The 12,300-nt window shown below is 44.3% G+C and overlaps 1 protein-coding gene across 5 annotated transcripts in view; it reads right to left on the bottom strand.

Moving 5' to 3' along the window:
• ZNF608 (zinc finger protein 608) overlaps positions 1 to 11,364 on the bottom strand; it is an 89,656-nt gene extending 78,292 nt beyond the window's left edge. For 2 of the 5 annotated variants that reach the window (XM_042829532.1, XM_042829529.1), the window contains exons 1-2: positions 11,181 to 11,364; positions 9,186 to 10,230 (exon numbers count right to left, since the gene is read on the bottom strand). In XM_042829532.1, coding sequence (XP_042685466.1) covers positions 9,186 to 10,070 — 885 coding nt within the window. In that variant the 5' untranslated portion in view covers positions 10,071 to 10,230; positions 11,181 to 11,364. The remainder of the gene's footprint in view (positions 1 to 9,185; positions 10,231 to 11,180) is intronic. The other 3 variants (XM_042829531.1, XM_042829533.1, XM_042829534.1) reach the window with 2 other exon arrangements.
• Between the last annotated feature and the right edge of the window lie 936 nt (positions 11,365 to 12,300).

The raw sequence follows: 12,300 nt of genomic DNA, 5'->3' as shown, positions 1-12,300 counted from the left end.
GAAAACAAACAAACAAACAAACAAACAAAGCCTCATATCCTGATTTGGCATAGCAATCACAACGTGTTTTTAGCATTACTTGTAAGCACTGTTCATTTTTAGAATTCATCCATTTGTGATGCATCTTCAATAATTACATATCAGCTGAAAAGGTTTTGTAAACATTAAGTAGGAAGAGGCATTTTAAGCCTGAAATGTATATTACAATCTAAGTTATAAAGGTGAATCTTGGAGGTACTTTAAGTGTAGTTGGCAAGTTCTCCTCCCAGAATAAATCTTAAGGATCAAAAATAAATATTCAAGGAGCATTAATTTGTTTCTAGATGTGTGTGTGCAAGTAAAACAGCAGCCATAATGTGGAAATTTGAGTCACATTTTGCAACTAATTGGAAGCAGATTAAAATTCTGCCTCGGGGGAACATTGTCAAACTAGAAGCTGGAGCAAATGAAGAAAGAGGTGAAAGCATCGTGAAGAGCTGACAGATTTACAATGCTCAAGGCAATAAACGGTACTAGCTGAAAATGAATGTGCTTCACTGTAGTGCATGCAGTTCTCAGTCATATCTCAGCAATAACAGCCCATAGCCAAGAAGCTCTTGTTTTCAGAGAGATGGTAAAGGAAACGGTAGGAATGAAACAAATACTATTGCAGGTGGTGGGCAAAAACAAAATACAAATCATGCAGTGACTGAAGTTGCTACAGGAATAATCAAATCAGTCATAGTGTAACATGGCCATTTTGTAACATGGACTCATCTCAAGCAGGGCTCACGCAACATAATGTAATGACTGTCCAGCTGAGTTGAGCAAGAGTCAAAGCATTAAGCTCTCAGCAGAAGAAAAAAAAAAATCAAGTTTTCATATTTTTAAAGCCGGCAATAACACACAAACCTGCAAACAGATACATCAGAAGCAAAAAGAAAAACTCTTTTTAAGAGGTGATTCAAAAAGGTTGGAGGAGTGTATAAAAATTAAAGTGTAAAGGAAAATGTATCAATGCCATGAAGGAAACAGCTGCTAGCTTTCTCCTTCAGTGTATGGCATCTGGTATAATGTCATATAATGTCACAGGAAAGACCATTAAAGGATCTGGACAAGAAATGTAAATAAAGAATATCAGCCAAAACTCAGCTGCTGTTTTTATTAAAAAAGTAGCTTTTCTTTATAGATGTGGGTATGCATACACCCTATACTCACAGACATATGTACACACATATACACACAAATATGTATTAATTTATATACACACACATACATTTATATAATCCAATCCTTAAAACGATTGTGTAAAACTACACCATAGTTGAGGTCTATGAATAAGATTTTCAGTAACACTGGGTGTGAAACAACAATCTTCAAACTGCTTTCAAATTACAACAAAATGTTTCCTTTGATTTCCAGGAACCAATTCAATGTACACTGCCTAACATTAAACCCTGGGCAAAAAAGCAACTGGTAAGACTTAATGTCAAACATGCTCGATATAGCCAGCATACCTCTGGAGTATTAGATCTGTATCTTCAGCGTAAGCTAACCAACCCTCGATATTTACTAAATCACATTTGAAATTTCTTGCAGCAAAACAGAGTTGACTTGAAAAATGAGATCTATTTCTAATTGCATTTCCTTCTAATACCTTTTGCTGCACAGATACAGATCCGTTCCCCTTCTTAAAAAGAGAACTGGCAAGAACATGAAACTCTGAGACGTTCAACTACTGCCATTACTCCGCTGCTGTAAGCCTATAATAAAGCACAGATTTGATAGTGCTATCCATGTAGTGTGGCAAACCACACACAAATAAACAGTTCTCCACGAAGAATGAAAACCCAAAGACCTAACTCTTCCAATTCAAACATTATTGTTGCTTTTAACATGAGCCATCTGCAGAAATCGGGCCAAGGAGGTAACAGGAAATCCAAAAATAATTTGGTCTGGACCCACACGCTCTGAGAACAGAGATTACAACTGGCTTTTGACTCTTCTTAATGGTTGAAGGAAGCAATGAAAATCATAAAACCTGTGTTTGTCTAATGATCACCTATGGGAATGCGGAGACCAATTTCTACCACAGTTCAACACAGAACCACTAAAACTCATCGGGGAAGGCAGTGGTATTCGAGTGTGCAAATTCATTATAGTCAGTGGATATAACAGAGCCCCAAAATAACTCCAAAGATAACGCAAAAAAAAACAGCCAACAAAAAAAAAAAAAAAAAACAAAAAAAAAACACCAAAACTGTGACATGCCAGCTATTGCCCAAATCAGAATGACAGGGGGTGAATTTGAGGAGTTCAGGTAAGTGCAACCAATTCAAGCTTAGTCTTCCATTGCTAATTGAAGCATATAAAATAGAGCCAGTTACTGTGGACAAGCTGCAAATATACATGACAAAAAAGCTGACTAGTAGAAACTTGACTGGCAACCAAAGACCAAGCTATTATTTCAAACTGTTATGGGAAAGCAATAAAATTGCTACCAGGTCTTCTCATGTTACTCTTCAATAAAAAGAAGCCACAGGGGAAATAAGAGGGGGTGGGGGGAAACACATCAAAACCTCTGAAGTTCCTTGAAGTAAAATATGCGTTTGTGGCATAATGCCATCTGCTTGCTGGTTAACATGACAAGACAATTCAACAACCAGAATATCAGTGTTCTGAAAACAACAAGTAACCACAATCGATAGATTCTAGTTCCCTGTTCTGACTGCAATAAATTACATTCACACACAACTATTGGCATATGCTTCAAATATCCCCACGGTCACATTTTTCTTATGTTATTATTTGACAGCAGAGATTCTCAGGAGACTGAATCACCTCAGCAAAGCTGGGTTTGTGCCCGTGAATAAGGTTTAGGCTAGGACAAATCAAAAACTGGAAAAGGAAGACGGGGGAGCCAGGTTTTCAGCACTCATTATTTCTGTGCAAATATAGTGCAAAGACTGTTAAGTCATAATGGTTGAGGAAGGTTTATCGCAAAGGACACAACTCAACACTGTGCTTCCTGACTCTAAAATTTACTAGGAAAAAAAGAACTTCAAATTTAAATTCTTGATGAGTTTGCTCTGAACAGCCTCACTGGACGCTATGGGGAGATGGTAGAAAAGCCAAGATCTATCACTATGTGCTAGCCTAATAGAAAAATTGACATATCAAACCTTTCTCGGTAATCAAACACTTCAAGCAGAACAACACCATACTATGCAGTCCTCAATCCTATCTCAATCTCTGCGGCTTGTCCTACTTCATCAGCTTTTATTATCCAAAGAGTCCTGTTTGTAAGCACAGAGAATGTATCTGTGTACATATGCACAGGTTCACAAGAAGAAACTATTCCTGCTCCTTGAATTTTCTTTTTGCTTTCTCAAAAAGATGAAAAACATTATAAAGAACTTGTTTGTCAGTCAAATCACTCTGAATAGTTTCACAGCCCTTTATCCAGATGTTTTTGTTCCGATTGCCAAGACCACTTTGTCAGAATTAAGATGAAATGCAACAGGGAGTGCTTACTGAAACCCCAGCTACAACACAGCTCGAAGTCATAGTTTAAACTTCACATTTGCCCAAATGGCTACTTATAGCCCACAGTAAGCTGCGGTTTTAATTTTTAAACATAATTAAAAAAAAAAAAATCTGCAATTTAAAATCATACATTAGGAAAACTCCTCAAGTTCTGCTACAAAAGCTAGTTATAATCTTTATTTGAATTATCTTATTTCAAGCATATTTTTGGACAAATTAAAAAGTGAAAGCTTGTCCTGTTACACTTTCAGTTAAGTACTACAGCACAGAAGTGCTGGAGCAGAAACATTCTGGCATGACAAGGGAAAAAGTTTGCCAGATTGAAGAAGAAAAGAAACATAAATAAGCTCTGTAGATTTTAAAGAGCCATTTACATTTTGCAATTACATCATACTAAGAAATTTTCATAGACCACCATTACACTGTCTGCCAGCGAACGGGGAACGTTACATGCAACAGCAATTTCTTTTTTTTAATTGGTATTTTCCCTGTGATTGTTATTAAGAAATAAAAATAGTACCTTGATATGTAAGTTTAACTAGAGAAACATTAGGTTTTTGCAAAACCACGGCCATTCCTGCAACCGAAATCACTGTGTCTACAGATATGACCACTACCCAAGTGCCCATGAAAGGGACATATTTCTATTGCAGGCAATAAAGCACAACTGAGAAGTCAGATAACCTTTCCATCCTTTCAGGAAATGCAGTGACATATGAAATGTACATTAGAACATTCTATAAGAACAACGGTGAAGTTGGCATAGTGTCAGCCACGTCAAGTAAAGAATAATCTGGTTGTTGATGCCCTATACAAAGTTCAGAACAAGACAAAGACATGGGTTAGTCAGCAGTCCAACTTGTGTACCACGGGAAAAATCTGCCACACACAGCTGACAAGTCAAAAACAGACAGTTCTGAGAAACACAGAACATCCAGCAACTACACACCAAGCTAAGTGAGGCGATCTGTCTCCAAGAGTGGGTGATGGAAACCCATAATAGGGAATTTATCAAAAATGCAGACAAAGGTAGCAGTTTTGATAGTGGATAAGGTGTTCCCAGAAATACCCTCCTGACAAAGCTTGTGAAACGTGCTCAGATACCATGCACACTGGTAGCACCACCTAAGGCTGGCAGGAACACAGCATATAAACACAAAGAGAGTTCAAAAACCATTACAATGCAGTCTCTTTACACAATGGGCACTCCGAAGGCAGCTGTTCAGTGCCAATCTGGCCAAGATCTCCTACTCCATTTCTTTCCACCCTTTGCTCAGGAAGGTCATTCTGACCTACTGCTGCACAGACCCTATTTTGTGGCCTTTAATCTCCTGTGTTGTTTTGGAACACATGCAATCCCAGTAGTTTAGAAGGGAGAAAAGGGTGTTAGCATTGCACCTGGCAGCATTTCAGCAGTGTCAGGGACACGGTGTTTGTTTGACATGAACAGCATGTGTCCAGTTAATAGAGAAGCCGAGGCTCTCCCACAGACATCAGTGACAGCAAGCCTGGGGATAGGGCTTCTGAAAAACACTCCACTGCTTCTTATATACCCACAACATGAGTTTCAACATGCAGGAAGACCTGTGCCTTTCAGACTTCTGACTCACACCATCATCAACAAGCAGATGTCCCAGAGACCAAACCCTGTGGAAAAGCACAGCGCACCACAGAGTGAAGCCAGTGGGTTGGCCAGCACTGCACAGAAGTCCCCACAGCCCACCACCAACCTCACTGCCTCCTGTCAGAGCAGGCACAGATAATGTTCTTTATCATGGGTGCCACAAGACCAGTTATTAGCTTCAGTCAAAGGGCCAAACAAAGGCCGGATGGCGCTTTATCCAGCGCTTAGGCTGCAGCCAGGAGTGGTATCTCCAAACAGCACAGGACTCCAGTTATCTTTAAAGAGTAGTTTTCCTGTAATCAACAGCTCTAATCTGTGCATGGAAAACTTTTGTAAATGGTTTTATTACACATAATTAGTTAGCTGATAACAGCTTGCTAAAGTTGTCTTTTGAGAGTCACTTTTTTTTTTTTTTTTTTTTTTTTTTCCTCTCCTCCTTCCTCTTACTTCTTCGGGAAATACAGCATCGTTCAGGTTCTAGCAAACAGCGAGACCTTTGAAGATCTGACCCTTATTGTGTTTGCCTGCTGGAGGTGATCTCTATTATGAATTCTTCAGTGACTGAGCTTCTGGAAATCTCTTTACATGAAAGCAGAACCAGTTAACTGTCTGTACGAACATGTGTTTTCACAGCCTCTCCTGTATTACTGCATCTCACAAAGCTTCTATAAAGTGCCAGGTGAACTTTTTAAAATAATAATAATAATAATAATAAAGAAAAGAGTCTTGAAAGTATGAGCAAATGTCAACCATTCGGTTCCTGTTTTTAGGCTGGAAACTAGGAACAGATGGTACTTTCCATGTTACTTGAATCTGGTTATTGAACACCTCTGTGGTTACAGGAGATTTTGCTTAGCACTTTTAACATACATTTCATTTATTGGACTATAAAACGCTACTTTGGAAAAACAAGTCTTTATATAGCTATAATTAAAACAGTCTTGCAGCAAGCCCCTTTAACGCGGAGAACACGGTTAACCTCGTGACATCTGGATAATCAATTCCTTCCCTTTTACTGGGTATTTACGAAGTTATTAAAATTGTAAAATTACCGATGCTGAAGACAGGCGCTTTCCCAGCAGCTCCCCACCAGGCTGCGGGCTCCCAGCGCTGCCTGCAGCCCCGCGCCCGGCCCGCCAGGCCCAGCAGGCTCCAGCCGCACCGCTGCAGACGCCCGGCCTTATTGCTCCACAGCAGCCAGATCCCCAGTGCAGCTTTCAAAACAGTTTGCTGTCAAACAACAATAGACTTTGTTCTTTAATTGAAGCGGGTGACCCGCTTGCCCTTTTATTTCACAGTGAATAAGCTACATCCAAGGCCAGCCGGGACAGTACATGAAAAGCATATCTCTGTCACATCATTAATCAAAGCGTGTACTTAAATGATTTACATCAGCGGGCACAAATCACAAGGCTGCCCGATGAAGCATGGCTTATTTTCAGTCCTGCCACAAGGCGCCAAGGCGAGACAACGCCAGCCAGCACGTTCATCTCCTTTAAACAACCAAATGAGAAGGAATATGCCAACACAAGAGGGACATTCGCTCCTGAGTGTCACCAAGCATTCAATTACAAGCCACAGCTCAGCACCTCGGGCTGCAGTTCCAGATTTTCCATATTATCTTCATCAAAGCACACAGATCTCTACACTCCAAATACAACCCTTCTGTACCTCAGTTTAGCTGTGACTGCTGCAGACCCCGACCTTCCCCTAACGCACACAAAGTAAATGGCTGTAGATAAACAATGTAGCAGCTGTTAGAAATACGGAAATGCGGCTAAAAAGAGGAAGATTTGTTCTTGCTGACAGACAGTAACTGTGCTAAAAATGGCAGAGCATGGATAAGGGATGGAAAATGGAAACAGGTTTTAACACCAAGAACCTGAGGAGTGGTTAGCCTACCTGTCAAAGCTACTTATTCAGACATGTCACCAGTGGCTTAACCACAGAATGGGCTGCACGAATATAGCTCAAACATCTGAGAATTACAGCATGCTTTGACTTTATCCACATACCAGGGGAGTGGCAACTTTTACAACATACTTGCGGTTTCTGCATTAAAAAAAAAAGCCAGCAGAACACAGTCACTGATTTAATTAGGCTTCGTAAGATCAATTTATCATGTTTTACACAACTTTCCGCAGCAAAGAAACAGAATAAATAGACCAAAAATAGACACTGAAGCACGCTGTGAAAACTAAGCAGTGACTGCAAGTCCTGGGAATCCGCTCCAAGCTTTTCTCAAATAGTAAACAAATGCAGCGTTGTCTTTCACACCACATACAAAAACCTTTGGATTTTCACTCAGCGGGCATTAACTCCTTTCTGTCTAGTAGGACACATCCAAATTCATGAGACGTGCCTTTCACAACATGATGATAAATGGAAACTGATTTTTAACATGCAAGGCTTGAAAACTATATATCTCCAGATACAAGGTGCTTTGTGCAAGTGATGCATACCCAGCTCCAGCCAAGGCGAGAACAAAAACAAAAAACCCATAACGATAAACAGCGCAGTGCACTGCGCGGCATCTGGCACGTATGTGTATCCTTCGTGCGGTCTCCCGTGTGACCCGAGAGCAAAAAAGAACACAAAAACGGGAGAAACCACACTGCTCTCTAATCGCTGTTGCCATGACAGCAGCCTTTGAGATACTGCAATGTTCAGATTGCCAGCTAAACAAAATTGTTGAATGTGAACATTTGGCTGGAAGATTAAAAGGCTAAGGGGGTTGCAAAAGGGCAGTACCTCCCACATTCCAGGCAGCCACTGAATCCAATCAAACGGCTCTGACTCCTTAACCACAGCCATTGTGAGGACTGGATTAGGGCAATTTATCTAGATAGTTAAAACAGATTAGAGAGCTGCAATTTGAAGACCATTGGCAACAAAAGCAAATGCCTACTGTACTAAGTTAATAGAGGGAGCGGGAGACTTTGTGACACCTTTTCACAGTGAACAGAACCTCCATAAATAAAAGTGCAAACGTATACGTATGAATTACACCCGTTTGCCTCTCTTCTCATCCGCGTTCAGACAAGGTCACAAAGGCTCATTCAAATTCATCCGTAGACACGCTACATTAAAAGCAGTAACACGCACACAATGAGAAATTCACGTTATTTCCTGCCTCGAATGCAAGCCCTTGAAAAATATTTTCGGATTTTTACTGGTAACTCCTGACACAAACACACAAATCCAATCCTGGAAAGTCGACTTGGACGCTACAAAAAACCTTCAACACGTCAGAAACGAGAGAGCAGCACAGACGGGCGCTAAGGAAAGGTGACTTCTTCCCCAAGACCTCTGCCCTGCCGACACTCGCAGGACTCTCCGTCAGCGTGTTTTCCCAGCGGCGCCGCTCGGGGAGCGGCACGAGCAGACGACGCGGTACCAGTAGAACTCCGGGCCACCCGGCACCGCTCACCTTGCCGGTGCTTCGGGCACCCCGCCGGCAGCCGCGGGCCCGGGCCCTCAACGCGCGGGCAGGGCAGGATGCCGGCACCGCGCCCGCCCTCCCCCAGAGCGCGACGGTGGGCATTCGTCGGGGAAGCACCCTCCGCTACGCCGATGAAGGAAAGCGCACACCTCCTCTCGACGCCCCTCCTGCATGTCACCGCTCGGCGCACCGGCGGCCGGACCCGCAGGATTTGCAGAGTTCCGCGCCCCCCACCTCCCCCTCTCCCAACCCCCCGCCCTCGTGAGGCCCGGAGGCCCCGCCCGCCGCCGCCCGCCCCGCACGTCGGGGCCCGTGGCGCCGCGCACGCCGTGCCATCGGCGTCCCTTGTCCCCATGCAAGGAGCCCGCGTCCCCGCCGACGCCTCCCGGCGGCGCTGCGGACGGCCCGCGCACACCCGCAGCCTGACACTGGCACTGCGTGCCGGGCGCTGCGCGCGGTGCGGGACGGACAGGTGCCGCCGGGAGCGTGGACGGGCTGCGGGGCACCTTGCCGTCGGTGGGGGAAGGACGGAGGTGTGCCACGAAGCAGTCCGTCACAAACGGGGGGATGAAGAGGAGAGGAGCTTTGTCCTACCTTTTCTGTCTTCAATTTCTTGACTCGCCTGTGGCTCTCTTCCTCCTCCTCTTCCTTTTTTACCAATATAGAGTTCCCCATTAACCCTGAATCCGGGGCGCCTTTGCTAACTTCCCCAGCGGCTGCGGTGCAGTGGAAGGGGCTGCCGCTGCCCCCACCGCCCTTGGACCCGTAGCCATAAAGGTGCCCGGAGGGGCCCTGTCCACCGCCGCCGCCCCCAGGGCCGCTGGGGGGGCCCAGCTGCACGTCGTGCTGCTTGTCCTTCCGGGACTTCCCCGCATCTTTATCCCGCTTGGCGCCTCGGCTGCCCTGGTTTTTACATGGTTTCTCCTCCTTGTTTTTCCCACAAGAGGCAATGGCGGTGGTGCTGCTGGTGCTGTTAATATTGCCGTTTGGGTTACCGCTCACGCTTTGACCCAGTGCTGAATTCATGCCAGTTGCCTCTCCAGGGCGCCCTTGGACTTCCTGCCTTTTGCCAGCACTGCCGATCTCAGGAATCCCATACAAGGCAGCAGAAGGCAGAGATTTATTAGAATCCTTAGAAGTTTTACTCCTTTTCACTTTTGATTTAGTAGTCTCTTTGTGAGAGGAATTCCCCTGGGGAGCGGAGGGCTGAACAGAAGCAAATTTTAGGCCATCAGCTAAGGCTGAGGTAGTATTAGCCCCACTGGAAGCCAGAGCCCCACAATCCTTGGAGCTGGTGCTGCTGCTGCTGGTGGTATTGGTAGAATTACTCATCTCAAATTTCTGTCTGTCCTTCTCCAAATCTGCGTCCAGATCAATTATTAAATTCCCAACACCGATTTCCCAATCATCACCACTGTCGTAAGTGTCAACTGTGTTTGGATCCACACCTTTTCCTGTACTGGAAGTGTTCAATGACATCCTGAAGATGAGATCTCTAGAGTAAAAATTCGATGAACTTTCCTTTGGAGGTGTGGGGACATTCGTTTATCTCCGCTGGGCTTTTCTAGATTTAATTCTTCTCGTCCTCCTTTTCCAGGTGTGTCTGGGTTTGTAACTTGTGGTCCACATTCACCTTTTCCTGTGAGGAGAGGAAAAGTCAAACATGTTTTGTCTGAATCTTACCAGAATATAACACAACTAGTAAAAAAAAGGCCAAGGCGGGGGGACTGAAATCATTTGCTACCCACATTTTTTTTCCCCCTTAAGTTTGTTAAAGCAGAGGCAATAGCTGTCATGCTTTCACAGTGAGCATCCTTAACCTACTTGTCTCCCAACATCCTCAAAAGCCACGTCCAGGAAAAGAAAAAGGGAAAAAAAAAAAAAAAATCCATTAGCTAGGTGATTTAAATCCACAAAGCTCAGGAAACGCAGCCTCAGAGCTGGTGCCTAGCTGTGGGAGCACATGTTGTAATTTAACCCCAGGACCACCACCTAGGCACCAGAGGCAGAAAAGGAAGTACACAGGCTCTCTCTTCACCACATTCCATGGATTTTGTGGCTTTAAACCAGACCCTTGAAGTTTTGTGTTATTTCTGTATTATCTTTTTACTCCTTTTTGTACTTAAGCCCCTTTTTATTTATTTATTTATTTATTTATTTATTTATTTGGAGGGGGGAAGAGGAGGTCGAGGGAAGAGAGAAACCTAATTTTCCTTCACACAATACGGTTTCTATTAAAAACAAACAACCCGTAAGCACAAATGAAAAATATCAAAACCCACAGTTAAAAAAAAAAAAGAGGAAGAAAGAAAAGAAGTAAGATCTTTCTTAAGAAACATCAGCTCAAGATTACAGTCCTACAAGCAATTCTAGCAGTCACACGATTGTTAGGTCTGTTAAATACAGTATTACTGACTGTACAGGAAACTGATTAAGACATACACTTTAAGTGATCTGCACCAAGGTGGCCTCAGTGACCGCAAATGAGTGTGTGTTTGACAAAGCTCAGTTAAAACGATTTTTAAAGGGATCTCTCCCTTTTACAGCCGCTTATCGAAATATTTATACATAGAGATGCAGAATGCTTACCTTCAGTCCTTTATCATTTTTTTAATTAAACCAGCAAATCAAAGTGCTGTTCCCACTCGTCTCAGCAACAGCTCTGTGTCTCATTTTACTTAGAGAGCAAGCGATCACGCAGTAGGCAGCAAGTACCATCGCAGCCCGGTCAGTGACACATCTCCCCTACTTTGGCACTCGGATCAGAGGTCCTTTTTTGCTTGTTTGGTTTTTCCTCCTCGCTTACAAAAATAATTAAAAAAAAAAAAAAAAAAAAAAAAAAAAAAAAGATGCTGCTCCTCACTCACAGCTCTGCATGCCGGTAGGCAGCATTCACTGTCAGAACTGGAGCATCAGGTTATTTTTGTTGTTGTTGTTTTTGTTTGTTTTTTTTTTTTTGCTGTTTTGTTTTGTTTTTTTTTTTGTTTTGTTGTTTTTTTGTTTTTTTCCTTTTTTTTTTTTTTTTTTTTTTTTTGCGCGCGCCTGTTTTGCTTTCCTGAGTAAGCACGGAATCGTAATAATAGTCACAGTAATTTAAAAAAATAAAATAAAAATGTTATCCCCAACTTCCCACTCCATCTTCAGCCCCGCGCTCGGAGCCCGCCTGAGCAGTGAGAAACGATCCCGTGCGACAGCCCACAGGCGGCCGGGTGTTACCGGCAGAATGTGCTAACATCGGGTAAATTAGTGAAAGGGAGGAAGGGAGAAAAGGAGAAGAAAGGACTGAAAATCCGGGCTGGATTCCGCCCGCTCGCTGGGAAGTGGCATTTTTTTCGCCCGTCCTGACAGATCTGATTTCTTCGAGTTACTTCAGGGGGCGCGGGGGCGGGGCGGGGAGCGCCGCGCTGATACCGGGAGGGGCCGGAGTGAAAGGGGGGGCCGGCGGGGGCCGCGCGCCCCCGGCAGCACCGTACCGACAGCGGCGCTCAGTAGCGCGCTGCGGTAATTGGAGCCCGGCGAGACGCAGCCGACGACCTTTTTTCAGGACAGGCCGCTCCCCCCTCGTTGTATCCCGGCGAGCGGCCCCTCCCCCGCTTCGCCGGACGGCGCGGAGCGGAGCCACAGCGCGGCGTTGTTAATTAGCGGCGGGGGGAAGCCCAGCGCCTAATGAGCCGGCGGCGGCGGCGGCGGCGGCGGCGGCGGCGGCGGC

The sequence above is a fragment of the Centrocercus urophasianus genome, unplaced genomic scaffold, assembly GCF_019232065.1.
Source record: "Centrocercus urophasianus isolate 14NV4802_14NV808 unplaced genomic scaffold, USGS_Curo_1.0 seq_31, whole genome shotgun sequence".
In the NCBI taxonomy this organism is placed as follows: Eukaryota; Metazoa; Chordata; class Aves; order Galliformes; family Phasianidae; genus Centrocercus; species Centrocercus urophasianus.
This window is presented reverse-complemented; position numbering and strand designations above follow the sequence as displayed.